This window comes from Chironomus tepperi, unplaced genomic scaffold, assembly GCF_022539635.2.
Source record: "Chironomus tepperi strain 1889 unplaced genomic scaffold, CSIRO-AGI_Ctep_v1 contig_34, whole genome shotgun sequence".
Taxonomy (NCBI): domain Eukaryota; kingdom Metazoa; phylum Arthropoda; class Insecta; order Diptera; family Chironomidae; genus Chironomus; species Chironomus tepperi.
The window spans coordinates 523014-548989 of record NW_027226156.1 but is presented as its reverse complement, the minus strand read 5'-3'; the positions used below and the strand labels follow the sequence as shown (position 1 = coordinate 548989).

The 25976-nt window shown below is 35.7% G+C and overlaps 11 protein-coding genes and 1 long non-coding RNA gene across 12 annotated transcripts; 3 read left to right on the top strand and 9 right to left on the bottom strand.

Moving 5' to 3' along the window:
• Positions 1-48: 48 nt before the first annotated feature.
• LOC139095240 (gastrula zinc finger protein XlCGF57.1-like) lies at positions 49-1958 on the bottom strand. Its single transcript, XM_070646538.1, has 6 exons — positions 1214-1958; positions 926-1151; positions 707-871; positions 580-646; positions 410-516; positions 49-350 (listed from the first exon to the last, which is right to left on the bottom strand). Exons 1-6 carry the CDS (start codon positions 1824-1826, stop codon positions 140-142), a joined length of 1389 nt encoding a protein of 462 aa, XP_070502639.1. The 5' UTR covers positions 1827-1958; the 3' UTR covers positions 49-139.
• Positions 1959-1994: 36 nt separating this feature from the next.
• On the bottom strand, positions 1995-4235 carry LOC139095208 (zinc finger protein 888-like). The gene is made up of 5 exons (XM_070646491.1): positions 3430-4235; positions 2940-3330; positions 2779-2884; positions 2613-2719; positions 1995-2543 (listed from the first exon to the last, which is right to left on the bottom strand). The coding sequence occupies exons 1-5, from the start codon at positions 4181-4183 to the stop codon at positions 2348-2350; spliced, it is 1554 nt and encodes a 517-aa protein (XP_070502592.1). The 5' UTR covers positions 4184-4235; the 3' UTR covers positions 1995-2347.
• A 58-nt stretch (positions 4236-4293) lies between these two features.
• On the bottom strand, positions 4294-6413 carry LOC139095260 (zinc finger protein Paris-like). Its single transcript, XM_070646559.1, has 7 exons — positions 5998-6413; positions 5488-5777; positions 5354-5434; positions 5069-5265; positions 4958-5011; positions 4649-4896; positions 4294-4587 (listed from the first exon to the last, which is right to left on the bottom strand). Exons 1-7 carry the CDS (start codon positions 6142-6144, stop codon positions 4417-4419), a joined length of 1188 nt encoding a protein of 395 aa, XP_070502660.1. The 5' UTR covers positions 6145-6413; the 3' UTR covers positions 4294-4416.
• Positions 6264-8265, top strand: cathD (cathepsin D). The gene is made up of 5 exons (XM_070646570.1): positions 6264-6442; positions 6532-6716; positions 6928-7118; positions 7291-7516; positions 7572-8265. The coding sequence occupies exons 1-5, from the start codon at positions 6372-6374 to the stop codon at positions 8069-8071; spliced, it is 1173 nt and encodes a 390-aa protein (XP_070502671.1). The 5' UTR covers positions 6264-6371; the 3' UTR covers positions 8072-8265.
• On the bottom strand, positions 8254-9964 carry Ets97D (DNA-binding protein Ets97D). Its single transcript, XM_070646584.1, has 6 exons — positions 9805-9964; positions 9669-9738; positions 9190-9534; positions 8898-9135; positions 8564-8831; positions 8254-8441 (listed from the first exon to the last, which is right to left on the bottom strand). Exons 1-6 carry the CDS (start codon positions 9906-9908, stop codon positions 8318-8320), a joined length of 1149 nt encoding a protein of 382 aa, XP_070502685.1. The 5' UTR covers positions 9909-9964; the 3' UTR covers positions 8254-8317.
• Positions 9965-10159: 195 nt separating this feature from the next.
• LOC139097687 (serine-rich adhesin for platelets-like) lies at positions 10160-13127 on the bottom strand. The gene is made up of 3 exons (XM_070649619.1): positions 11273-13127; positions 10471-11118; positions 10160-10410 (listed from the first exon to the last, which is right to left on the bottom strand). The coding sequence occupies exons 1-3, from the start codon at positions 13125-13127 to the stop codon at positions 10199-10201; spliced, it is 2715 nt and encodes a 904-aa protein (XP_070505720.1). The 3' UTR covers positions 10160-10198.
• A 715-nt stretch (positions 13128-13842) lies between these two features.
• LOC139095650 (trypsin 5G1-like) lies at positions 13843-15199 on the top strand. The gene is made up of 5 exons (XM_070647043.1): positions 13843-14463; positions 14520-14591; positions 14665-14682; positions 14743-14784; positions 14888-15199. The coding sequence occupies exons 1-5, from the start codon at positions 13869-13871 to the stop codon at positions 15097-15099; spliced, it is 939 nt and encodes a 312-aa protein (XP_070503144.1). The 5' UTR covers positions 13843-13868; the 3' UTR covers positions 15100-15199.
• A 41-nt stretch (positions 15200-15240) lies between these two features.
• Positions 15241-17703, bottom strand: LOC139095660 (uncharacterized). The gene is made up of 3 exons (XR_011544889.1): positions 17557-17703; positions 16434-16707; positions 15241-16080 (listed from the first exon to the last, which is right to left on the bottom strand). It is a non-coding gene; the product is annotated as an uncharacterized lncRNA (long non-coding RNA).
• A 170-nt stretch (positions 17704-17873) lies between these two features.
• On the bottom strand, positions 17874-19184 carry LOC139096119 (uncharacterized). The gene is made up of 6 exons (XM_070647758.1): positions 19071-19184; positions 18727-19006; positions 18549-18670; positions 18369-18471; positions 18109-18306; positions 17874-18049 (listed from the first exon to the last, which is right to left on the bottom strand). Exons 1-6 carry the CDS (start codon positions 19119-19121, stop codon positions 17958-17960), a joined length of 846 nt encoding a protein of 281 aa, XP_070503859.1. The 5' UTR covers positions 19122-19184; the 3' UTR covers positions 17874-17957.
• Positions 19185-20266: 1082 nt separating this feature from the next.
• On the top strand, positions 20267-21609 carry LOC139096132 (zonadhesin-like). Its single transcript, XM_070647785.1, has 5 exons — positions 20267-20401; positions 20724-20839; positions 20938-21012; positions 21072-21140; positions 21200-21609. Exons 1-5 carry the CDS (start codon positions 20346-20348, stop codon positions 21436-21438), a joined length of 555 nt encoding a protein of 184 aa, XP_070503886.1. The 5' UTR covers positions 20267-20345; the 3' UTR covers positions 21439-21609.
• Positions 21610-22768: 1159 nt separating this feature from the next.
• LOC139095560 (uncharacterized) lies at positions 22769-24007 on the bottom strand. The gene is made up of 2 exons (XM_070646954.1): positions 23860-24007; positions 22769-23806 (listed from the first exon to the last, which is right to left on the bottom strand). Exons 1-2 carry the CDS (start codon positions 23871-23873, stop codon positions 22879-22881), a joined length of 942 nt encoding a protein of 313 aa, XP_070503055.1. The 5' UTR covers positions 23874-24007; the 3' UTR covers positions 22769-22878.
• Positions 24008-24224: 217 nt separating this feature from the next.
• Positions 24225-25630, bottom strand: LOC139096532 (uncharacterized). Its single transcript, XM_070648272.1, has 2 exons — positions 25529-25630; positions 24225-25452 (listed from the first exon to the last, which is right to left on the bottom strand). Exons 1-2 carry the CDS (start codon positions 25540-25542, stop codon positions 24324-24326), a joined length of 1143 nt encoding a protein of 380 aa, XP_070504373.1. The 5' UTR covers positions 25543-25630; the 3' UTR covers positions 24225-24323.
• Positions 25631-25976: the final 346 nt, after the last annotated feature.

The window sequence follows — 25976 nt, the reverse complement described above, 5'->3', positions numbered from 1 at the left end:
AAGTTGACAATTTTTAAAGAAATAATTTAAATTTTTATTTTTTCCGTGTTAAACTTAGTTAAACTTAATTATTAGTTGCATTCGAAGTTAACAAATATAAATTAGTGCAGTAACAAGTAGTTCATTAGTATCAAGGTTTTCAATTCCCATATTCCATCTGATGTTTTTTCATGTGTCTTTCGAGTCTCTTCTCCGTATTGAAGTATTCATCACATCCTTCATAGTTGCACTCGTATCTAATATGGTGGTAAAGTCTGTGTCTGGCTAACTGCTTCTCTATGCCATAGAGTTTACCGCAGATTTCACATGGCATGTTTTTGACTAATTTCTCTGGGTTGTGTTTAACTAGGCTGTGAATTTGATGGACAATGAGGAATATATTCAAAATAAAATAGTAGTAACAACTTACTTATGATTAACTAGATCGATTTTGTTGAAGAATGGCTTATTACAAATGGTGCAGACATGCTTTTTGACTTTCTTGTGGACGCATCTGATGTGCATTTGTAGGGCACCCTGGTTAGTTTAAAGAAAAACTTCAATTATTCCAGTAATGGTCAACCTGTGTGAATTCCTTACCTTGTAGTTGAATGTCTTCCCACAGTGACAGGTAAACTCTACACCTTGATGTTCAAAGAGATGTCGTCTGGAAAGGTAATCATGAATAAGTCAATTGAATGATAAAAAGGTCAAAATTGTAACATACTTTAGAGATTTCGGACAAATTGACACAAATCCACAAAGATGGCATGCATGATTCCGTCTGTTTTCTTTCTCGATATGAACCTTCACATGACTTCTGATTCGACTCTTCAATGTTCCACTGTATTCACATTTGTCACAGAAATATTTCTTGATTTTTGTATGGACACTGAAAGGAATAATTGATGCAGACTGACTTATTACACTTTTGTTCATTGCTTACCTTGCTATATGCTCCCTTAATCCTTTCTTTGAGTAAAGCAATGCTCCACAAACAGGACATACAGCTTTCTTGTCATCCTTATGAGTCAATTGATGTATCCGCAGCCTACTTTGTGTAACATATGAACGACCACATCCTTCATGATCACATGCGAATTTACGTTCGAGTTCTGTATGCTGAGTTAGGATATGTTCCTTAAGTGAGAATGCTGTGGTGATGTGCTTGCCTGTAATTGGTGGAAATTTGGTCAAATCTTGTAATTTCTTTATAAGTTGCTAGTTAACTTACCGCAATAATCACACACAAAGTATGTCCGTCCATTTTCATCCTCAATTTTCTTTTCATGAATTTCAATTTCCAATTGAGGACCGTCTTCATCATCATTGTTCCTTCGTCTTCTTCTTCTTGTTACTGTCTTTGTTTTGTTTTCAACAATGTTACTCTTACTGTCAATTTGATCACCAAAATAGTCATCATCAGCATTCCCGCCATCTGAAAAATCATCTTGAGCAACGAAATCATCTTCCAAGTACTCTTCCTCAATTACTGTGTACTCTTTTTCCTGCTTTAAATGCACAACTTCAGGTAGAAATATCATTGGAGTTTCTCCGACTTCCTCACATAGCTTCCTTTGAGTTTCTATCAATTTCTCTCGGTACAGGTGTGCATCCCTCAAGTCTTTGTCACATTTCGAGCACACAAATTTAGAAAATTTATCGGATGTCGGCAGTTCTGTTTGTGTTACTTCCAAAAACTTTCTTCTGATCGCATTTGTTATTATTATTCGATTTTTAATGACTTTCAGACACAACCGACATTTGTCTGGATTTTCTATGTGAATGACTGGTTTTAGTTTGTCAGCTTCCAATTTTAAGATCTCCGATGCATCGTAAATCTCCATTTTTTGTGACTTTTATTTAATTTTTGTGAATTTTTTTGTTTAATGTTTTGATTTGACTTGTTTTGGTTTGTTTTTAAAGTATATTTTGGGTGAGTTTGTCAATTTGAAATTAATTTGACCGTTAATTTTGGAATGAATCAAAAACAATTAAATTTGAATTTTGATTTTTATTTCTTGCTTCTTCTAATAGAATATCTTAATGATTCAAGGTCATCAAAGCGGTGTTGGTTGAAATTCATCATGTAGGGGAGTGGGGACTTCAAATCCATCCCTTCTGGACATAGAGAAAGTTGTTGTCTCGGCATGGAAATACATTTTGAGTCTAGCATAGGTGTAACTGCACCTTATTATACCAAGAATCACCTTCTTGCATCATACAGCATTCAAGCCATTAATTAAATTATTTAAACAGTTTTTTCAGCTTTTATAATTAATTCACACGTTAATCTGTTGCTAAACATTTAGCAAGGTAAAGCACTCGTAAGCTTTAAATAATTAGTAGGTCATTTGCATTTGCACGGTTAATGCACCTTCTTAATGTGTCTTTCGAGTCTCTTTGCCGTGTTAAAATATTCATCGCATCCTGGAACTTTGCACTCATGTCTAATAAAATGATATAATCTGTGTCTGGCAAGTTGTTTCTCTATGCCAAAGAGCTTACCGCATATGTCGCATGGCATGTTTTTAACTAGCTTCTCTCGATTGTGCTTTACTAGTCTGTGAATTTAACGGAATAAAATGTTAAAAATTATGCATAAAGCTTAAATAATTTTCAGGTCAACTTACATATGATTCTGAAGATCAACTTTGTGGAAGAACGCGTGATTGCAAATGCTGCAAATATTTTTCTTAACTTTATCGTGGACACATCTGACGTGCATTTGTAGGGCAGCCTATTTGGAGAAATCGAATGTTATTATTTTGTTACACAATTTGATATTCTGTATTCTACCTTATAACTGAAAACCTTTCCACAATGACAAATGAACGGTTCCAGCTTTATATGTGATTCTTTCTTGATACCTTGTTCTGCTAACTCATGATCTAATATGTGACGTCTGGAACGAAATGTTTAGTAAGCACCCAGACATCAAGTGGACATTGATTACTTACTTGAGATACTTGGGACAAACTGATACAAAGTCACAAATGTGACAAGGATGATTTCGTCTGTTTTCTTTTTGGATGTGAGTCCTAACGTGAGCTCTGAGCCGACTCTTCAACAGCCCGGAAAAGCTGCACATATCACAGAAATATTTTTGGACTTTTTCATGAACACTTTGTATATGCTCCCTAAGGCGATTCTTTGATGATTGCACTTTACCACATGTAGGACAAATAACTTGCTTGGTGTACTTATGGAACTGCTTATGAATCATCAGTCTGTTTTCTGTCACATATGAACGACCGCAACCTTCATAATTACAATGGAACTTCTTCTCAAGATCTCTGTGCTGGGTTAGGATGTGCTCTTTAAGTGAGAATGCTGATTTCATGTTCTTGCCTGGTAGGGACGACAATATGGAATAGTTGTTAAGAATTTTAATCCTAGACTGAGACACCCAAACCTGATCCAGTATCCCAAAATCAAGCCATTACTTACCACAATAGCTACAAAGGTAATAAGTCCGTCCATTTTCTTCAGTTACTTTTCTCTCTTGAACTTCCTTATCCAATTCGGGATCATAGTAATCATACAGCCTTTTCCTGCGACCATTCCCTTTCTTTGACTTCCTCTTATCTCCACTATCTGGTTTGAATTCTTCGTCACTTTCTTGTTTGATATCTTCCTCTGATTTTTTTGACCTAGTTCTTGGCTTATGCTGAATTTTTTTGTTATTTTCTTTTTTGTTGTCTTTTAATTCTTTCACCTCTTTTTCGTTTTCTGACTTGTCGTCTGTAACATCATTGAAGTTGTAACTTTGTGCCTCAAAACTGTCACCACAGTCTGAGTAGTCATCTCCACCTCCAAAATCATCATTGTCATAGTCTTCTTCATTCAGTATATCAACTTTTTCTTGCTTTAAATGCACAACTTCTGGCATAAAAAACATTGGAGTTTCTCCAACTTCCTCACATAGCTTCCGCTGAGTTTCAATCAATTTTTCTCGGTACAGATGTGCATCCTTTAGGTCCTTATCACATTTCGAGCATATAAATTTGGAAAGTTTATCAGATGTCAGCAGTTCCGTTTGTGTTACATCCAAAAAATTTCTTCTGATTGCATTTGTTATGATTATTCGATTTTTAATGGCTTTAAGGCACAACCGACATTTGTCTGGATTTTCTATGTGAATAACTGTTTTGTGCTTGCTAGCTTCCAATTTTAGGATCTCCGATGCATCGTAAATTTCCATTTTTTGTGACTTTTATTTAATTTTTGTGAATATTTTTGTTTAATGTTTTGATTTGACTTGTCAACAATCAACTAAGTTAAGTTGGAAATTCAAAAACTTTTTGACCGTTAGATAAAAAAATATTTTATTTTGTTATGTTTTAAACATTTTGATTCGTTTTTGTTATAATTCAGTAACTCAAACACTTTAAGCCCCTGACTCTCTCATTTAACAGATACTAAAGTAACTCTTTGTTACGTAGTCGACGTCGACCGATAATCCTCAACTTTCATATTACGTATTTTTGTCAATAATTTTTCTAAGGCTTCTGAGCTGAGGTTTTGATGTTGGTTGATGACATGATTTCTGTAGGTTTCTTTCCTTGCGAACGTACTTGAACACAATTCACAGTCGATTTTTAGTCTCTGTAAATTAAATGTTTAGTTAGTTCCTTTAGATATTCACTTGAGATAATAATTCATTCACCATATGCATCGATAGAACATGCCTTTTTAGATGAGCTTGAAAAAAGTACGACTTTTCACAGTATTCACATTCGTAGTCTTTTTGTCCTCGATGAACATTGATGTGTGCCTTAAGTAGTTTCCTCATGAAGAACTTCTTTCCACATCCTTCAAATTCACAGACAAATTTTGGTTCCGAATGGTAATATAGATGAGTTCTAAGATTATTGAGGCAGGAGAAGAGCTTTCCGCAGTATTCGCATGGCATTTCTGAGGGGATATTAAGACAGAGATATATTATGGTATCTATATTGGACATGGGATTGTGTACCTTTTTCTGAATGAGATTCAACGTGCTTCTTCAATGCTGACACGGTAAAAAAGGCTGAAAGGATTATTAAATTTGATAAATTAGTATTTTTACCAAGTCCCTGATGTTTACCTTTATCACAATTCTGATGCGAGCACTTATGTCTCCTCTCCTTAACAGTATGCTTAATCTTTACATGACGATTCAGTAAATGTCTCTTATCGAAATCTAATCCACAAATTTCACAAAAGTATGTCCTAGTCTGCTTCGATATGTGTGACTTCATGTGATCCTCCAGATCCACTTTAGACTGTGACTTGTTGTTGCATCTGAAATTTGATCAAAAAATAAATAAAAATTCTGACAAAAATTCTCAAAGGGAACAGCACAACAATAGTATGAAGATGTGACACTGACCTATCACAAGTATAAATTTCCTCACCAATATGAACTCGATCCATGTTAGATTTGAGTGACTTCTTTGTATAATTAGAGAGCCTGGAATCAAATTAATGGCAGTCATTAACCATAAAGCCTCAAAATTCACTTACATTTTCTCATCATCTTCGATGTAGTTCTCAACACACATCCCTAAATTATCACTAGCTTCTGTTTTGATTTGAAATTCAGTTCCTAAATATTCTTCATCCTCAGTTCCTCCACTACACTCTATAAATTCATTAGTATCTTCTGATTTGAGAATCTGGTCTGTTGATTGTACTATCGCACTGTATAATTTCCTTTGTTTTTGAACGAGATCCTTGCGGAAGTTGTGAAACACTTCGAGATCATTGTGGCAGAGTTGGCAGATTTTTGAGGAAAAGATTTCGGCATCGATGAGCTGGAATGGTAAAGGGAAATGAGTTAGTGACATGAGCTCTGTACCGGTGGGTGGAAATGCTTTGGAAGTTAAGGAAAAAGTGTTAATTTAGAGATGAATAAGAAGAAAATTGTCAATCAAAGATGAGAAGGTTGATCCTCTAGATATGATACACAACTAGTTCCTTAAGTTCCTCCTTTTTCCACCAGGATGTTCTTTATAATTTCATTCAATATCCTACCTCAATTTGTGTCAATTCAAAAAACTTCTGCTCAATTGATTTTGATATACGAATGGATTTTTGATCATCAATTAACATCCGAAAGCAGCACCGGCACTTGTTGATGTGATCTTCGAGCATCACATCTGTTTCATCGAATCCATCCATAACTCCGCAATTATTGTGTTTATTATAAAAATTTTATTAAAAATTATAAAAATAAAGAAATTTTTGTTGACTAAATTTTTCTGAACATCCAACAATCCAGGGGGACATCCTCTAATTCCATTTACATCCAAAACAGAACCGATTCGGATTGTTTTTGCTTTTGTTTTGCCGATCATTTGTATAGGCAGTGACTAAGACATTCTGTGATTGAAGTTCATCGATTAAGGATGTTCAAGGAAATTATTTCGTTGCTGTTTGTGGCTCAGTGCCTAGTTATTGCCAATGGGGAACTGTTCAGGTAAAAAAATTGTTATTTTTTGTGTTTTTCAATGGAAAATTTTTATTTACGACTCAAAAAAATTCTTTTAATCTATTCTGAAAATCTAGAATTCCTTTGTATAAGTTTGACTCAGCTCGTCGCCATTTTATGAGCGTTGGAACTGAATTGTCGCAGGTACGATTGTCAAATTATAATAATGTTGAAGGACCAACGCCCGAACCATTGTCCAACTATCTTGATGCTCAATATTATGGACCAATTTCTATTGGAACTCCGCCTCAATCATTCAAGGGTGAGTGACCGATTGGATTTTTTGTTGATTTTTGGTTTCTTTGTTGATAATACATTGGGGGTCTATGGTTTGAAAATTATGGACTTTTGGGAATTTTGATAATATTTCACAATCTTCGATAATTTTACTGGTTGTGTACTTTTGGTGGGTCTCAAATGGGTGGTCTTGCAACCTTTCCCAAAAAATTAATAAAAATTTCTCCCTTAAACAGTCGTTTTCGACACTGGCAGTTCCAACTTATGGATCCCATCCAAGCAATGCTCACTCATGAACATTGCCTGCTTAATGCACAACAAGTATGATGCCAAGAAGAGTTCAACATTCCAGAAAAATGGTACCGCATTCCACATCGAATATGGCAGTGGCTCATTAAGTGGTTATTTGTCAACAGATACAGTAAATGTAAGTCGTTATCACTTAAAATAAATTTCATCGTCTATTGGGTCAAGTGAGTAATGACTCAATGACTGATAAAGTTCTGAAAATGCAAAAACTTAATTCTGCTGACTTCATAACAATTTATTGATTTATAGACAATTTTTTTTTTTGTATAATTTAATTAAAATTCATGTAGATTGGTGGATTGAACATTCAAAAGCAGACATTTGCTGAAGCAATTTCTGAACCTGGTTTGGTATTTGTGGCAGCAAAGTTTGATGGAATTTTGGGACTCGGATACAAGTCAATCTCAGTTGATGGAGTTGAGCCTCCTTTCTACAATATGTTCAATCAGGGTCTCATCCCACAGCCAGTATTCTCATTCTACTTGAATCGTGATCCAAATGGCAAGGAGGGTGGAGGTAAGTCCGGCATTTCTATCAATTTTCATGAACCTTATCTGACTATTTTTTCTAGAAATCATCTTCGGCGGAAGTGACCCAGACCATTATGAAGGTGAATTCACATACCTTCCAGTAAACCGTAAAGCCTACTGGCAATTCAAAATGGACGGCGGTAAAGTCGGTGACAAGCCATTCTGTAGCGGTGGATGTCAAGCTATTGCTGATACAGGAACCTCACTTATTGCTGGACCAACCAAGGAAGTTACTGAGATTAACAAGGCTATTGGTGGAACTCCAATTTTGAATGGACAATATATGGTTGATTGTAGCTTAATTCCAAAATTGCCAACAATTACATTCACTTTGGGTGGAAAGGACTTTAGTTTGAGCGGTGCTGACTACATCTTGAGAATTGCTCAAATGGGCAAAACAATTTGTTTGAGTGGATTTATGGGAATTGACATTCCACCACCAAATGGTCCATTATGGATTCTTGGTGATGTTTTTATCGGTCGATACTACACAGAATTTGACTTTGGCAACGATCGTGTTGGATTTGCCGTCACTAAATAAGCCAAAGATTCATTTTTAATCCCTCAAATTTTAGCTTCTTAATCCTGAGCATTTCAAAATTAATTAGTTGTCCTCCACAAGACTTAACAGCCACAGTAAGGCTTCTCATGATATAAACTTTGATTCCAATTGACTGAAAAAGTTGAAACTTGATGAACAAAAAAATAATAAAAAAAAGTTAATTACAAAAATAATTGAAATTTTATTTAAAAATATTTTAAAAATTGTCAAAAAATAAATTTTATTTCACATGGATTTCAGGATATGATTTGTGTCTTTTACGAGCGATGCTTCTCGGACAAGCCTGGACAGCTCTTCTGCATCGTACCCGATCAGTTCCTTCAGGTTGCAAACGAATTTGTAGACGAATCTGAAAGTTAATTAAAGAAAATGTTCAAAATTTTGGGTACACACTTTAGTGACACAATGTAGGCTAAGGCATCAACATTTGTGACTACTGCAAGCTATCCTCTGACCCTCATCATCACTCACCTTTTCCCTTGCACCTTCGAAATCATATCACCATCATAATAATACCGCAAAGCTCTCGACAGCTTCTCATAATTCATTGCAGGCTTGTTCTTCCTTTCGCCCCACAATTGAGCAACATATTCAGGATCGTTGAGCTTGAATTCACCCGATATACCGACCCATTCGATGACTGAGACATAGTCCTTGTCGGTGAGGATCTCAAGAAGGAACTGCCAGAGCTGAATTTGTCCGTTGTTGCCATTTCTGTTGTCTGAGCCGATGTGCATGACTAGAAATAGATTAAAGAAGTTAATAAATTTCAAAATATTGTTTCAATTCTAAACTTGACACTCACTAGGTTTCTGGTTCCTCTTCAATGACCCATTAGCTTCCTCCCTCTCATTCTCATCTAGTACGGCAATATATCTGTGCTTCCTTAACATCTCTAAATGTGTATAAAATGTCTCAAAATTTTCTGAACTGATTTTCTCTCGAACTTGCTTATGGGTTAGCTGACATAGCTCACTTCCGTTAATGTTCCAATCCTCTAACTTCACATTTTGTAGATTGAACTTGATTATTGCCCAAGAGATCTAAAAATATGAAATTTAGAAAGATATAGCTCATAAATTGAACACAAACCTCACCCAAAATTGCACATGCTGCACACCCCAGTCCTGTGGATCTTCAGTTGCACCCATCTTCACAAGCTCTGCCTTAAATGCATAATCCACAGTCCATTTACTGTTCATCCCCACTTTATTAGGTGACTTGTTGTCACTCGATGACTCATTTTCATTCCATGAATGTTCTGAATTTTGTGTCGATTCCATGTCAACTTTTCGGTAATATTTAGTCACTTCCTCGTCAGTTGGCTTTAGTACGTCGATGATATTCAGTCGCTGCTTGTCATACTGAATTTGTAGATTGATTTGAACGAGGCCTGTGTCTGAGCTGAGGCACTGCTCGGTGAGGTTTTGTTCTTCTTGAAGCTGAAAATAGTATTTGGGTCATATAAAGTTGTGGTCAACCGTTTGAGCCACGACACATAATGCAGTAAGTCACAGGATGGTCTTGGGTGTCGTGGCTACTAGAAAGCTTGACCACTACTGGACTAATTTCTTACCATTTGTGAGTCCTGCAAGTAAAATTGGAAATCCTTCAATTTACTTCCGATGTGTTGCTCAACTAAGTGCCTTAAAAAGTGTAAAAAATTTCACTTTATTAGTTCCAATAAATAATTCTCAATTTTTAAAGCTTACTTCAACTTTTTTAATGGATCTGTGATCATAATATGAAAGACAAGGACGTCATTATCCTCACAATCCTCATCAAATTCACTAGAATTTAAGGCACTGCCGTTCATTTCATTAAAACTTCCTCACTTCCTGTTCATCAATTGGTTTCAAGAACAATAACAAAATTATTTGCGTCAATTGACGCGAAATGGTTTGTTTATGTTTTTGTAACAGTGTAGCAGCCCCGCTGTGTATGAGAGTGAGAGTATGGAACTGCATACGAGAGATGAGAGTCACAAAATGAGAGAATTAGACATAAAACCCTTGTAAAAATTTCAAAAAAATTTATTTTTTATTTTAATTCAATTTTTGGGTCCAAATTGTGATTTTGTGATCTTAACAATGCCTTAACATATCCTTAAGATGCGGCTATGAAATTAATGAAGCCACCGACTTGCGTGATCTGAACTGAATGACTATCCAAACATCCGTTTTTCGTTTGGGCATCTGGGAAATTTGAAACGATTCCAACAAGTTGCCATGAACCGCCAATTTGAGCAAATACTGGAGATCCTTCATCTCCGTGACAGACATTGTTGACACCAATATTTTGGGTGCACATGATTGGACCTAAATAGAAAATTTTCAAAATTTAGTCAAAAAGTTGTGAATATTTATTTCATGACTTACCAGGTTTTACTGTCGTTGGACCTGTTGTAGTTGTTGTAGGTGTAGTTGTTGTGATTGTTGTTGATGTCATTGTGCCTGTTGTTGATGTCGTTATAACTGTTGTTGGTGTAGTTGTGACTGTTGTTGGTGTCGTCGTTGTTGAAGTTGTTGTGTCACTCACAGTCGTTGTATCGCTGGCAGTTGTTGCAGTTGATGTATCGCTGACAGTCGTTACAGTTGATGTGTCACTTACTGTCGTTGCAGTTGATGCATCGCTGGCAGTCGTTGCAGTTGATGTATCACTTACTGTCGTTGCAATTGAAGTATCACTGGCAGTCGTTCCAGTAGTTGTATCGCTGGCAGTCGTTGCAGTTGATGTATCGCTGGCAGTCGTTGCAGTTGATGTATCGCTGGCAGTCGTTGCAGTTGATGTATCACTTACTGTCGTTGCAGTTGAAGTATCGCTGGCAGTCGTTCCAGTAGTTGTATCACTGGCAGTCGTTGCAGTTGATGTATCGCTGGCAGTCGTTGCAGTTGATGTATCGCTGGCAGTCGTTCCAGTAGTTGTATCACTGGCAGTCGTTGCAGTTGATGTATCGCTGGCAGTCGTTTGTTGTATCCAGTCGTTGCAGTTGTGTATCGCTGGCAGTCGTTGCAGTTGATGTATCGCTAGTTGCAGTCGTTGCAGTTGATGTATCAGTAGTTGTATCGCTGCAGTTGTTGTATCGCTGGCAGTCGTTGCAGTTGATGTATCGCTGGCAGTCGTTCCAGTAGTTGTATCGCTGGCAGTCGTTGCAGTTGATGTATCGCTGGCAGTCGTTGCCAGTCGTTGCAGTTGATATCGTTCCAGTAGTTGTATCACTTACTGTCGTTGCAGTTGATGTATCGCTGGCAGTCGTTCCAGTAGTTGTATCACTGGCAGTCGTTGCAGTTGATGTATCGCTGGCAGTCGTTCCAGTAGTTGTATCGCTGGCAGTCGTTGCAGTTGATGTATCGCTGGCAGTCGTTCCAGTAGTTGTATCGCTGGCAGTCGTTGCAGTTGATGTATCGCTGGCAGTCGTTCCAGTCGTTGTATCGCTGGCAGTCGTTGCAGTTGATGTATCGCTGGCAGTCGTTCCAGTAGTTGTATCGCTGGCAGTCGTTGTAGTTGATGTATCGCTGGCAGTCGTTCCAGTAGTTGTATCGCTGGCAGTCGTTGCAGTTGATGTATCGCTGGCAGTCGTTGCAGTTGATGTATCGCTGGCAGTCGTTCCAGTAGTTGTATCACTGGCAGTCGTTGCAGTTGATGTATCGCTGGCAGTCGTTCCAGTAGTTGTATCGCTGGCAGTCGTTGCAGTTGATGTATCGCTGGCAGTCGTTCCAGTAGTTGTATCACTTACTGTCGTTGCAGTTGATGTATCGCTGGCAGTCGTTCCAGTAGTTGTATCACTTACTGTCGTTGCAGTTGATGTATCGCTGGCAGTCGTTCCAGTAGTTGTATCACTGGCAGTCGTTGCAGTTGATGTATCGCTGGCAGTCGTTCCAGTAGTTGTATCGCTGGCAGTCGTTGCAGTGGATGTATCGCTGGCAGTCGTTGCAGTTGATGTGTCACTTACTGTCGTTGCAGTTGATGTATCGCTGGCCGTCGTTCCAGTAGTTGTATCACTGGTAGTCGTTGCAGTTGATGTATCGCTGGCCGTCGTTCCAGTAGTTGTATCACTGGTAGTCGTTGCAGTTGATGTATCGCTGGCAGTCGTTCCAGTAGCTGTATCGCTGGCAGTCGTGGCAGTTGATGTATCGCTGGCAGTCGTTCCAGTAGTTGTATCACTTGCAGCCGTTGCAGTTGATGTATCGCTGGCAGTCGTTCCAGTAGTTGTATCGCTGGCAGTCGTTCCAGTAGTTGTATCGCTGGCAGTCGTTGCAGTTGATGTATCGCTGGCAGTCGTTCCAGTAGTTGTATCACTGGCAGTCGTTGCAGTTGATGTATCGCTGGCAGTCGTTCCAGTAGTTGTATCGCTGGCAGTCGTTGCAGTTGATGTATCGCTGGCAGTCGTTCCAGTAGTTGTATCGCTGGTTGTTGTATCAGAAACAGTTGACGAGTCTGTTACTTGTCGTTTGTACCTAGCAAAAGCAGAATTACAGTTCGAAGCAGGAACGGAGTTCAAATAAGTGCATTTCATAGTATTTGACTTCTTTCCAGTATTATCAACTTGACCAAAACCACATACGAGTAGATTCTGTCCAACCAAGGAGTTTAATGTTGCATCGGAATAAGGTTGTGAGGTTTGAATCAATCCATTAAGTGTTACTGTCTTGTTGAGTGTCACAACAGCCAAGTCATTTGTTGACTTTCTTGCCAAATAATTGTATCCAGGTGCCACTGCCACCTTTCTGATTCCAATTCCTCGAACTCCATTTTTATTCGTGACAGTTCCAAATGAGAACTTGATGTGTGTAGCCTTTCCATCTTCAGGATTTGTAACACAGCTGGCAGCAGTCAAAACTTTATTTTTAGCGATCAAGCATCCACCACACTGCCTATAAACGTCACTATTTGGAAACGTGATGTAAAGTGACACGTAACATTTTGGTGCCAATCGGCCAGCATTGAATCCACCACCAATTCTGCCAATCTCATTGTTGATTGTAAATGGTTTGACATTAGCAACAACAAAGAACAAAATTACATATTTAAGCATGTCTGAACAGTTAGAAAATAACTGTGGAACTTCTGAATCAGGAACTTCGCATTTTATAGGAAATTAATTGAACTTAGAATATTTCTAAGCTTGTTTTGATATTTTTTGGCAATAAAATTGAGTTGATAACATTAATTTATAATGGGTTATTATTCAAGCTCTTTTTGATTTATTATAAGGCATTGTGAGCTTTGATTAATTGAAATTTTCTAAATAACGGAGATAATTAGGGCTTTTTAAAGTCAAGTGTTGCTCACTTTTATGTCAAGTTGTTGCTCATTTCTAGTCAAGTGATACTTTTAGTCGAGTAATTGCTTAATCTCTAATCAAGTTGTTGCTCAATTTCTAGTCAAGTTGTTTCTCAGTTTTCAGTCAGGTTGTTGTTCAATTTACTAAGTCAGTTAAGTTGTTGCTTAATTTTCAGTCATTACTTGTCTAACTTTCAGTATAATTGGCAATATTCTAGTCAAATCTTTCATATGTGGTTCATTAACCTCAAAAATGAGCTATCAACCTAAGAAATTGTATTCAAATCAGCCCAAAAAATAAGCACTTAAATCATAAAAAAATTAGAAATCCAGAGTTGTATATCAAGCTTATCAAATGTCTGTTCTAATTCTTTTATGGAACAAAGAGTCGTAAATAATTTTCCAGCAATTTTATTCATATAAAAGTCGCAAAATTTTCTACTCAAGTCAGTATCAATTACCTCAGGGAACAAGTGAAATTCAAAGTTCGAAAATGTTCAAGTTTATAATTTTGTCAGTGACTATCTGTGCCTTAACTCAGGCGAGCACTCTGTCAGACAAATTTGGACGCATTGGCGGTGGCTTCAATGCCTTACAAATGACTCCAAAGTGCTACACAACACTTTTCATCACATTCTTAGGATCTGATGTGAGTAGAAGGTGTGGTGGATGTCTGATTTCAGGCAATAAGGTCGTAACATCTGGAAATTGTGTTACAACACCTCAAGATGGAAAGGCAACAAATATCAGGCTTACTATTGGTGGTGCAAACCTTCCAAACGGTCAGCCTGGGTTCGGAGTTACTAAAATTTCACTTGCACCTGGCTACAACTACTTAGTAAGGAACTCAACAAATGACTTGGCTGTTTTGACACTCAACAGGACTGTCACACTCAATACATTGATTCATGCAGCTACTCCTTACTATAACAGTACTCAAGATGCATTTGTTGATCAGACACTACTCACTTGTGGATACGGATACGTCGACAATGACCAAAAACGTCCAAATTTACTTCAATGTGCTTACTTGACTGGTGTAGCTGGAAGTAACTGTAATCCAGCATTCACAACTGTTGGACCAACCAGTAAGATTGTTTTGTTTTTAATTATTAAATTTTTTCATGATATTTGTGTATTATAGCAACAGCAGCAGCCACAACAACAACTACAACAACAACAACAACAACTGCAGCAACTACAGCCGCAGGAGCCGGTTAGTAAATTTTACGTTTTTTCAAATTTTCAAATTTCAAATTTTTTTACTATATTAATTTTATTTAACACAGCTACTGCAGCTCCAACAAGTAAGTATCCTTTGTGGTCAAATTTTTTATATTTTTAATCAAACTGATTCATATTTTTAGCAACAGCAGCAGCTACAACTACAACAACACCTGTGCCAGCTGGTAGGTTTAATTATACCATTTATATCCAACTTCCGCCCTGGGGGGTTGGACCCTCCACTTCTCTCCAAACACGTTAATCTATTTCAAACTATATTCATTCTAGGTCCAATAATTTGCACACAAAACCTAGATGACGCAAATGCCTGCCATGGAGATGAAGGTTCACCGGTGTTTGTACAAATGGGCACAACCTGGTCATTAGTTGGTGTCGTTTCCAATTTCCCAAATGCACGACCCAATGCTCCATGTCTTGATGGTCATAATACGGTCATTACCCAACTTGGTGGTTTCAGCAGTTGGATTACTACAGCCTAATAAGACAGAATAAGTTAACGGATTTGATGACTGCCGCTGAAATTGATGGATTTTCTTTAGGAATTAATAAAAATGCCAGAATTTATGCATAACAATTTTATTCAATTCTTCCTTATTGCAATTAGTGCTTAAATAATTAAATATTTTTAAGTCTTTTTTATTATTTCAAATTTAAATGTAAAAAAAATATTCAGTGATAACTAGCAATTGCATCAAATTTAGAGGTCAATTGCGATATTTTCCTCTAAAATGGTTGCATGATTAGCAGCTGAATGCTGCATGATTTTTTGTGATTTATATAACAATAATTAACAAGCTTTTTTCACTTAATTGGATCACAAATGAGCAAATGGAGTTGGAAATTAATAACTAAATTATAGTAGCGGTCTTGGGTACTTTAGGGAGCTATTTGGGTACTTTAGGTATCTGCTCGTGGACTTAAGAGGCCCCAGAAACCTACATTTGCTCCATGGTACATCCGTTAAACTATATATCGAACAATGTACTTTAGGGACCTCCATGAACACTTCAGGTCCTTCAGTTGAAAACCCTAGTACTCCCCAAGGAACCCATGTTCACCCATTCACACTATAATATTGCCCAGTCACCTTATAAATACCATTAAAAACTAATTTTACATCCTCATTTTTTCTTCTTATCATCATTAAGTCCAAAATCACCAATACCATCTTCATTCTCTTCTTCGTTCTCCTCATTCTCATTTTCGTCATCCTCAAGCTCTGGTATAGGCAGCATACATCCCTCGGTAGCCATTCGAACCATAAAATAAATTATAAATTCAACCATCATTTGGATAAAGTCGAATGGTTTTTGAAAGATTGCGGCGACTTTTGACCCACGTGACTGTTCTGCAACGTCATCGTCACAAAGTTCATCTTCGACTTCGTGGAGAAGTTCCTCGACTAGAACTGGTTCTCGTTGATTGACCATTTTTGAAGGGGATTTGTGATTAAGATTTTGCTGTTTAAAAAATGTTAAAAATTAGAAGTTGATGGTCAAAATGTTTAAAAAAATCAAGAAAATTCAAATCTAAGTCTTAACAGCTGACAAAAAACATAAAACTAACGGCACATAATTTTAGAATTAAAGACGTCTTTACCCCATTCAATTATTTTTTACGTTAACATCAATTGACCTTGAGTCGATTCTTTACGACTCAATGGTGAGACTATAACTAACGTCAGCATTTTATTAAAGACAAATTCAAGTATAATAACAATGCAGCATTCCGGCAAGACTTGTTTTGTTTTGAATTTTTGAATTTTCTTTAACTTCTTCATATGCTTGATTAATAAAATGTTTCATCAACTGACCACAACTTGTCAACAATAAGCACCTTGACACTAATTCCGAATGCAACTAAAATATTTAATTTATATCAACCAATACAGCTACACTAATTGCATATCAGATGTTAAATTCCTTCGTATATCTTCGCCTTTTGTGTCCAAAACTCTCAATTTTTTTTTGGGTAAATTTCTCTTTCTCTCGATTTATTTTGCCGAATTTGAAAGTCAATTTAATTATGCAATATATTATTTCTTGTTGCCGCTTTCTGTGATTACGTTTGATGATTTTTTGGTGGTGCTGGAATTGAAATGAAAAATTAAGAAATTTATTAAGTAATGTTGGCATGTGATGTGTAATTATTGTTAGGTTTTATAACTTTTTTTTGGTTAAAGTCGTTGATTTTGGAAGAGTACAGAAAATCAGGGGTCATGAAGTCATCAATGTAACTTTAGAAAGTGCTTAAAGTAATCAATATCCTACAAGACACTGAACAACCGTCTGTAACCATTGGACATCATTAAGCAACAATTTGTATTTGTCAAAAATAAGTGTGTCTTTTTAATATTAAGCTTAATTATTCTTTAAACAATTATTTTACTAATTAACAACTAAGAAGCTGTTAAATAAATGTTAAACTATTCAGATAAATAAACAAAAAGCTTCTCAGACCATTGCCGCTCATTACAAGGTTAATACCAGTTACCCGAATAAGGGCTCAAACTCTAATCTAGACCTGTATTAATAATTTAATTTGAATACATTTAAGATATATATTTATGAATTATGGAAACTAAAATGTCAAAATTAAGGACAGTTCTAACTCGTTTATCACTGGATTCTTTAAAATAACAAAGTGTTATCATCAATTTAGTCACTGTGACATACAGAATCAGTATTCAAAAATGTCTTAAATGTTAAAAACCGGATTTAACATTTTTAGAAAACCAAAGAATTTGCAAGACCTTTCTAATGAACTTTAAACGGTATATCTCGTTTAATAGTCATTAAGTCTGAGTCATATGAACTTAAATTGTCTTTAAAGCTGCATAATTTGCACAATATGACCATTTGATGTTTGAATACGCAACAAAGTATAAATCCACTCTTTTGTACTTAAACTTATTCAACCAATTTGCAACTACTTACTTAAATTTTATATTTTTTTCTTTAATCCTCAACAATGAACCAAACGTAAATTGAACTTTTGTAATATTTACACAATTTTGTAATATTTTTGAATAGTTAAATTACAACTTCATGCAGCAACAGTTCGCGGCTAACTGAAATACTCAAAATTAAATTTTTTAAGTCTCACTGACAGGTATGCTCTCAATTGAGAATATGAGGTGATCAACAGGTGAGTTTAAAGTTAAAAGAGAAGAGTTGTGTGATTTGAGAGCTTTAAACTGCTATGAAGTTGGCGTGGATTATGAAATATTTAAGAAAAATGATCAACTAGTTGATTACGGTGGTTTTGAATTAAGCTTTATTACACATTTTACATGAATTATCTCAAATATTACATGGAATGCCTTATTAAATTTCAATCAAATTGCAAAGATAAAGTGCTTCAATTCCGCAACCATGTCTACAAAAATTGTTGTTGCTATTTCGAATACAACAGGGCCACTTTTGATGTCTGAAATAAAATTTCAATGTTGCTTAGTCATGATGAGTCATGATCAGATACAAACTTACTATTTCCATCAAGTATCTTCAACACTTTATCACTTTGGTTTACAAGATTCAAAATAATATCCTTAGCACCAGCTGCATGAGCTGGCGATGATGAAAAAGCTTTTTCTACGGTATATGCCAAATTTGTCACAATTGATTGGAAATCACTTACAATTGAGGTTTGAAGTGGCATGCTTCTCATTATTCTTGGTGTTAAAACTGAAATATGGGTTTTTTTTATTATTTTACTAGCTTTTGAATTGATTAATTTAAAAATTTACCTTTTAGCCTCTTTGCTTCCTTAAAAGCTTTTTTAAAGGCTTTTCTGTAAGTTTTCCTGATTGTCTTGTGTGGCTTTGCAACTTTGAACTTTGGATTTTCTGGCTGAAATTGTTATATATTCACTTTTGACTTAGAACTTCTAATTTACATCTGGCTTAACATATCATTCAGATCCTTACCTTTTTCAAGTTAATTACGTGAATATTCAAACTCAACTTGTGAGCATTTAGTGACAACATGTGAATCAAGTCATTGTAAGCAACTGGAAATGCCACTGCCATCATTTTTTCCTCACTAATTCCTGAAATAATGAAAAATTTGTAACAAATTTGTCTTAAAATAATTTAATCAATTCACCTTGTGCCTTTAAAATATCAATCATAGCTTTAATCTGAATCATGACATCCTGCAATAAGTTTTGTACTTGAATTACTCCATCTCCTGTGCTGTATTTCTTCAAAAGATCAGAAATTTCTGAGAAGGTGTTAAAAGTCATTGAGTCAACGTTAGTGCTTGTGGATGAGTTGTGCTGTATTATGTATTTTGCATAGTTTTGTAGCATTGAGCTATCAAGTCTGGTGCCTGAAAAAGCAGCATTAAGCTCGTTGATATCTGAGGTTGTTATGCAGTAAGCTACCTGGAATTTTAAGGATTATCAAGACATTTCAGTTACGTAAAGGCAGTAAAGTTCGATAACTTACATGAAAAATACACAAAAATACCAAATATTGCTTCATTTTCCTTTCTTCCATTCAATAAATTTAAGACTGATACCCGTGCGTAAAAACATTCAATAAAAAGGCATAAAGGCACAACACAGCTGTCCAAATAAAATTGTATACTTTATTATTGTAAAATATTTCAATACAAATGTACTTTAAATTTGAATAATAGTCGCGTAAATTCGAAATTTGCTGACAGTGTTTCTGTCCTTTTTTATCACTACTTCTGCAGCATAGTCACCCGAGTGAGCTATAGCTTTGGGAAGATTTTCAAGTTTATAAGCAACTCCTTTAAAGTTGTAAGATTTCTGAAGAAAAATTAAGATAAAATTAAATTTTTTTCTCATTATTTGGATGACTTTTACCGGCTGTAGTGGACATTCTGCTGCTATATCCTCAGGAAAGTCTGAATTCTTTACCAGATCTCGATACACATAGGTGTCATTAGCACAAAATGTACAAAATGGAATTGGACTAATTCGATATGGCATCAATTTATAATCACCGCCATGTTTAATGTATGATGTGATTTCAATAATTGAGTCATCACCCAACGGACTTTTGAGGTTTAGGTTGCCAACAAATGCACGTGTTCTATTAATTTTACGAATTTTTAAATCGGAAAAATCTATTATTCCTTCAGTAAGATCTTCGAATCTGTCAATAAGAACATCAAAGTATGGCTTCGATGATTTCTGTTGGAATTAGTCAAAAACAATTTAAAAATTGCACCTAGGAAGGTCACTGTCATAATTACGTACAACAAATACTTGAACATTCAGAATAGCAACAAAAATTAACAAAATTTTAAACATGTTTAAAAAAATCTGTTTTGAATTTTAACTTTAATTCTCTTAAAAATCACAATACCAATTCATGGGAATTTTTCAAATTAACAATATTTATAGCTTCCAATTTAGACTTAATTGGGATCTTATCTCATATTTGTTCACCTTTTTATTGGTTCATTATAGTATCATGTTAATCTCACAAATGTGATTTGCAGTCTGATTATGTGAAGCAGAGTAGTAGTTGGAACCAAACCTCATGATATGCTGGTCCCCTAACCAATACCAACAACACATCGATAATTTTCATTATTTAATCAGCTGAACCTAATCAAGTTGGGAAATAGTACAAAAAATTGAGACAAAATGACTGTAAAAACCTGAATTTCGTAATAAAATTGATAAAATTTAAGTCATCTCAGAGAAAATAGACATAAGGTGCTGTAGTCTTAATTTAAGCATCAAGATGAGAGCACAAAATTTAGTCTTTTTAGTGTCAATGTTTGTTCTATTTGCTGCATGGTAAGTATGAGTTTGGGTATTTACTAGTAAAATTAGTGTAGCAATTTGAGGGTGCATCCATGGGAATCCAGTCTTTTTTGGACCGAATTCTTCAATCATTGACTTTCCTTAATCATACACCCTACAAAAGGGAGGAGCACCCTCCTACTACTTTCCATTTTTGTCCAAAAAACACTCCTGTTGTAAAGATTAGATGGATGATCAACTAATAATTTAGATCCAACACGTGGAAAGTTAAATGATTTCAATTTAATTCATTATTTTACCCCTTGCTATATAGTTAACCCTCATGACACTTTATACTTACAATCCTTACTTTTAGGTACATTTTAAGTGCTACAGCATTCAGTGGAAATGATCTTTTTACTTGTGATCAAGAAACTTCTCAGTTCTTAGCATCTCAGATTTACAAAAGAAGAGAGGATTCACCTCCTGAAGGTATGTTGATGACCCACTCTATCTTAATCCCAGCATAGACATCATTAAGTTCAATCTAATCACAAAAAGACTAAATTGCAAAAATTTTTCATTTTCAGAATCAGATTGCGGCGTCAACGAGACCCTTCATATTCCAGGTGTCACTAACTACTGTCATCAAGGATGTGATACTGGTAAGAATCATTATGATTGAACACAATTTACTATTTAATCTTATATATCACAATTTTAGAATGTGTCTGCAAGCCAGGATATATCAGAACCAACAGAAAGGGATGCATTCTCATTGAAGATCATGGATGTAAGTCTTAGTTTCCTTTTAACATTCAACAACTTATTAATGCTCTTACCTATATCCAGTAAAATGCAACAGAACTGAAGTCATCGTTTGTGGAATGCAATTATGTGAAAAGACATGTGACATGGCACCCGATCCACTTTGTGAGCTTAACTTCTTCAGCTGTAAATACGGCTACTATTGTGGATGTCCTGAAGGAACAATTCGAATTAATGGGACAACTAAGTGCATTCCAAATTCCGCCTGTCCATCAAGACTTTATGAAAAGCCAGCTTATGAGGAATTGATGTTTGGATATTAGAAATTTGATACTTTTTTCAGTCTCATTCAAGGACATGAGCATAAAGGGTGACATACATTTATAAAATATCAATACAAATTGACAGAATATGCAAGAAAATTGTAATTAAACTTTAAAAAATTTCAATTTGAGATTAAAATCGGAAAAAAAATTTAATGCGAATTTACACGACATGCAACAATTTTCTGACTTTTCCGTGTTTTTTACAGCAAATCGTATCGATTTTTCCTCTGACATGTCAATTTACATTGTCGTATACAGGGTTAAAGTGAGAATCATAGTCGGTCTGTCGCCTTAAAGCGGAATGTTCTTCAATGAACCACTTGAACCAACCCTGAGTCTTCATCCACATCTATAACCATCAAGCACGCATAGTTTGCTCCTATCTCACACCTACCATGACCGCTCCTCAAACTCAATGTTTGCTTCATCAAAATTGTCATTTTACCTAGTTGAGAATCTTTTCAAATATTCATGATGTGTTCAGTGCTTTTATGCTAGCTCGACATACAACAGTGGAAATAAAAAAGGAACTTTTTAGACACGCAAAAAATAATTAGTCGAGTATTGGTGTTTGAATAGGTCAGTTGGATAGCTTTGTGGACTCAAATTTAATTTTAAAGGATAAATCAACTTAATTAACTGAAAACTTGATTACAATAAGAAGAAATGTCAAATTTTGGAAAAGCAAGCATTGCGACAACATGTCCAAATTGCAATTCATCAGTCAATACAGCAGTTGAACAGGAATCAACAAACACAACTCATCTTGTTGCCCTTTTACTGTGCATCTGCTTTTGTCCACTTGTTTGCTGTCCATATCTTATGAATGTGAGTATTTAGAGTGTAATGTTGGATGTGCTGGGGATTACAGTTTGTAAATCTCTCCGGTTGGATGCTTGGTTACATCTACATACATATATGTTGAGCTTTTTTGGTACAGAATATAATTTGGGTCACCATGTGACATGCCAAGCTCAATTTAAGAATGATTAATTGTCAACAACTGTCACACCTTGCTAAGGCTTGCTATATATAATTAATATTCTAATTTCCATCATTTAAATGCTAATTATTGACTTTATTTATTATGTATCAGATTTACATACATTAAATACGGTTTATTGTCCTTTTTTAGTGCTTCAAAGCATCAAATCACTACTGCCCATCATGTAAAGCTCTTTTGGGGACTTACAAAGAGTAAAATCTGTCATCACTGCCGCAAAATGGAAGAATAACAATGATATGGATTAGAGGTGTGGTTGGGGAGTGGAATCAACTTCATTCTGTAAACAAAATTTTTCACTGCTTTTTATCTAAAAATCACAGCTTCTTATTGATTATGCTCTAAACTATTCAAGCCTAAATCTTTTATTTGCACTGAATTACAAAAGATTGAAATAAAATTTTAAGGAAAACAATTAAATTTTAATTTAATTACTAAGCACAGCTTTCTGGATGTGCAGAACAACAATTTGCTGCTGTTAGACTAACTTCTCCGAGAGTTGTTTCCAATGCAGCTAATTCATCTTCTACAGTTGTTGTATTTGTCATGCATTCATCATATTGAGCTGTTATTGCCTCTAAATTAGAAGTACAGCTATCTAAATCAGTTTGAACTGCCAATAAATTGTCACTAGCTGATGTTAATGCTGCGGTTGCTTCCGCCAATTGAGTTTGACATTGCTGGAGATCTTCACCTCCTCCAGACACTTGACCTTTTAATTCAAGCCACAACGTATATAAAGCAGGTGCATTGATAATGTCAGTACATTCAGAAGATGCTAGCTTATCCAAAGCATTGCCAATTGCAGTTACAGTCGTTGGATTTCCGATTCCACAGTTGATTGCCTGTGCGTCCATATACAGCTGCTTTAAAGATCCTCTAACGACATTAAAGACATCTGGATGAATAAAACTAATTTTATTGGCACGGAAGCTGACATATTGAAGTTTCTCATTGTACATGAAGAGATCTTCGTCCAAAAATTCAATGTGATTGCTTACACTAGCGAACATGGTTAGCTCTGGGAATGGCTGAAGGTCTTCTTTGGTCACCATTTTCAGCTGCGTATTCTCCAACCTAAATCCAGTAAGATCCGGAAAGACTTGATCCAAATTTTTAGGAATATATCGAATGATTTTGGACAAGGCATAGAATACTCTAATTCCGGTAGTGGAACCACTGCATATTGAAGTCACTTTTGTCTCTCTTTTTACAATATTCGGTTTTGAGTACACTGTGCATGACAGTAGTTGATTGAAGAAAATGTAGTTGACTTTGCCGATTTTGCAATCAATTGTGATCTCCTCATCGGCAGCATGGATGGTCGATATGATGCAGATGATGAAGAATAGAGCTGTTAGACTGTAAAAGAACTATAGTTATTCCAAAATATGAAGCACGGAATAATTTCTTACATTTCTGTGGACATTTTGAATATTAACCAATTATAGCTTCCAATATGTTCAGCACCCCGAGAGAACTCTTAATGGAACCTAAAATTGCTGTGATTTCTGCTTTTATTATTTCGCATTTGATTTTGATAAGCTTGCCAAAATTACGTAGATGACCTTGTTGATCTGTAGCAAATTAACACAATCTTATCAACGCTATTCTTGGAGCTATCATCTGAAGAAAAAGTCATAAATCATGAAGATAGTAAGCACAACGTGATTTAAGTTTGATATGATAAACTGACATACACTGTTTATAACTTCCTAAAATTTAAAGGTTATCTTCAATAAAAGATGTTTATATGAATTTTTCAAGATCTAGATTTTAGTTAGTATGCTCTTTATTGCCATCTAAAATTAACTGATTCTCTACAAAAAAATAAATCAGTTCCTTTACATATTTAATTCGAAATTGCTGAATTTCAGGCTTAGCATGTAGGGTCATAATTTATATCAGCTCTGCAACCTTCACAGAAGGTTTTAGCATCATTGCAAGCTCCCAAATCAGTTGCACAGGTACCACTTGTTCCTTGACATGTAAGCAGGTCACTATCGCACGTAGCTTTATCAGTTTCGCATGCAGTTTTTGCATCTGTTTCTGTTTGTAATGAATTTTGACAGTCTGTCAAATCAGTTGCACAGGTTCCGCCTTGGCATGATGCAAGATCAGTAGCGCATGTTTCAGCTGTAGCATTGCATGATGTCAGTTCCTCATTTACAGCTAACAATGTCGCATTCAATGTCTCTAAATCACCAGTAACTTGAGTCAACTCATCATTTAAGGCAGTCAAGTTGGTCTGAATTTCAGTCAAGTTTCCATTGCAAGCTGTTAATTCCTCTTCGCATGATGATGTATCATTTCCACCGCTTGCAAGTTGCTCCTTAAGCTGCAATAAAAGTAGGTATAATGGTGGAGCATTTGTGATGTCAGCGCAGATGGATTTGCCCAATTTAGCTAAAGCGTTCTTGACTGTATTTGGTGTGATTGTATTGCCAAGTCCACAAGCGATTGCCTGACCATCCATATACAATTGTTGCAAGCTACTGCCTATAACAGCAAAGACACTTGGATCGATATATGAAATTCTATTGGCACGGAAGCTGATGTACTCAATTTTGGTATTATACATGAACAAATCTTGTTCAAGGAACTCAATTTGATTGCCGACACTAGCAAACATCAAGAGATTTGGGAATGGCTTCAAATTTTCCTTGGTTACAAGCTTCAACTGGGTACTTTCGAATCGGAATCCCATTAAATTTGGGAATAAGACATCCAATCCACTTGGAACATACTTTGCGACTTTTGCGAAGACGTAGAATACCTTTACACTTGGGTTTGGATTGGAACGACTGCATCCACCGTCAATTGATGTAACTGTGGTATTAATGTTGACAATATTTAGCTTTCCTTTGGCTGTACATGATTGTTGGATGCCAAAGTAGATGTAATTGACGTTTCCAATGGTACATTCCATTGAAATGTTCACATTATCTGTAGGACTGGCAGCATTGATGGTTGCGATGATGGAGATGAGCAGTATTGCTGCTAAATTTCTGTGGATTATGGGAACAATGGAAAAGTTTTAGATGCTCAGCAATAAGCTAGAACTTTAAAATATTCAAAACTCACAATTTTAACATCATTTTCACCAACTTTTTAATATCACTAATTTAAAAGTATCACACTTTTCTGGTCCTTTTAGCTTCCAAATGTCCAACAAACTAATGATGCGACCCAGCTGATCTGAATCTTTTATATCAAATTTTTCTTCAATTGTGTAACAGCTTACGCACAATTACAGCTGTACCAAGTTCAAGTACATAATGTAAATAATGTAAATCTTGCTTATCATTAAGTAATGACGAGCGACAAAAGAGGTGAATTTGTATAATTGGTTCAGGCTAGGTAGTCTATATGCTAAAATGAAAATCAGGACCAGGTCTAGATATGCTGATAATCTAGTCAATATTATCTGCCTTTTCTGCTTGGTTTAAAGAATTTGGGGGAGGGGGAATGGGAAGTTCCCACAAAAATACGTCCATACCATTACCAGGAACTTGTATATCTTGACAATCTT

Bases quoted from the DNA above. Each gene is read 5' to 3' on its own strand.
- LOC139095240 (XM_070646538.1), bottom strand. From the start codon at position 1,826: ATGGAGATTTACGATGCATCGGAGATCTTAAAATTGGAAGCTGACAAA. The intron at 1,152-1,213 runs GTAAGTTAACTA...CACCAATTACAG, and splicing joins CTTTGTGTGTGATTATTGCG to GCAAGCACATCACCACAGCA. The intron at 647-706 runs GTATGTTACAAT...TTACCTTTCCAG, and splicing joins ATTTGTCCGAAATCTCTAAA to ACGACATCTCTTTGAACATC.
- LOC139095208 (XM_070646491.1), bottom strand. From the start codon at position 4,183: ATGGAAATTTACGATGCATCGGAGATCCTAAAATTGGAAGCTAGCAAG. The intron at 2,885-2,939 runs GTAAGTAATCAA...ATTTCGTTCCAG, and splicing joins GTTTGTCCCAAGTATCTCAA to ACGTCACATATTAGATCATG. The intron at 2,720-2,778 runs GTAGAATACAGA...TTCTCCAAATAG, and splicing joins GAAAGGTTTTCAGTTATAAG to GCTGCCCTACAAATGCACGT.
- LOC139095260 (XM_070646559.1), bottom strand. From the start codon at position 6,144: ATGGATGGATTCGATGAAACAGATGTGATGCTCGAAGATCACATCAAC. The intron at 5,435-5,487 runs GTAAGTGAATTT...ATTTGATTCCAG, and splicing joins ATCGAAGATGATGAGAAAAT to GCTCTCTAATTATACAAAGA. The intron at 4,897-4,957 runs GTACACAATCCC...ATATCCCCTCAG, and splicing joins TGAATCTCATTCAGAAAAAG to AAATGCCATGCGAATACTGC.
- cathD (XM_070646570.1), top strand. From the start codon at position 6,372: ATGTTCAAGGAAATTATTTCGTTGCTGTTTGTGGCTCAGTGCCTAGTT. The intron at 6,443-6,531 runs GTAAAAAAATTG...CTGAAAATCTAG, and splicing joins GCCAATGGGGAACTGTTCAG to AATTCCTTTGTATAAGTTTG. The intron at 7,119-7,290 runs GTAAGTCGTTAT...AAATTCATGTAG, and splicing joins TGTCAACAGATACAGTAAAT to ATTGGTGGATTGAACATTCA.
- Ets97D (XM_070646584.1), bottom strand. From the start codon at position 9,908: ATGAACGGCAGTGCCTTAAATTCTAGTGAATTTGATGAGGATTGTGAG. The intron at 9,739-9,804 runs GTAAGCTTTAAA...ACACTTTTTAAG, and splicing joins GATCCATTAAAAAAGTTGAA to GCACTTAGTTGAGCAACACA. The intron at 8,442-8,563 runs GTGAGTGATGAT...ATTAACTTTCAG, and splicing joins TCGAAGGTGCAAGGGAAAAG to ATTCGTCTACAAATTCGTTT.
- LOC139097687 (XM_070649619.1), bottom strand. From the start codon at position 13,127: ATGCTTAAATATGTAATTTTGTTCTTTGTTGTTGCTAATGTCAAACCA. The intron at 11,119-11,272 runs GCAACGACTGCC...GACTGCAACTAG, and splicing joins GATATCAACTGCAACGACTG to CGATACATCAACTGCAACGA. The intron at 10,411-10,470 runs GTAAGTCATGAA...TTTTCTATTTAG, and splicing joins TCCAACGACAGTAAAACCTG to GTCCAATCATGTGCACCCAA.
- LOC139095650 (XM_070647043.1), top strand. From the start codon at position 13,869: ATGTTCAAGTTTATAATTTTGTCAGTGACTATCTGTGCCTTAACTCAG. The intron at 14,464-14,519 runs GTAAGATTGTTT...TGTGTATTATAG, and splicing joins CACAACTGTTGGACCAACCA to CAACAGCAGCAGCCACAACA. The intron at 14,785-14,887 runs GTAGGTTTAATT...TATTCATTCTAG, and splicing joins AACAACACCTGTGCCAGCTG to GTCCAATAATTTGCACACAA.
- LOC139096119 (XM_070647758.1), bottom strand. From the start codon at position 19,121: ATGGAAGAAAGGAAAATGAAGCAATATTTGGTATTTTTGTGTATTTTT. The intron at 18,472-18,548 runs GTAAGGATCTGA...TAACAATTTCAG, and splicing joins ACGTAATTAACTTGAAAAAG to CCAGAAAATCCAAAGTTCAA. The intron at 18,307-18,368 runs GTAAATTTTTAA...CCCATATTTCAG, and splicing joins GGAAGCAAAGAGGCTAAAAG to TTTTAACACCAAGAATAATG.
- LOC139096132 (XM_070647785.1), top strand. From the start codon at position 20,346: ATGAGAGCACAAAATTTAGTCTTTTTAGTGTCAATGTTTGTTCTATTT. The intron at 20,402-20,723 runs GTAAGTATGAGT...CCTTACTTTTAG, and splicing joins TTTGTTCTATTTGCTGCATG to GTACATTTTAAGTGCTACAG. The intron at 21,013-21,071 runs GTAAGAATCATT...TCACAATTTTAG, and splicing joins TCATCAAGGATGTGATACTG to AATGTGTCTGCAAGCCAGGA.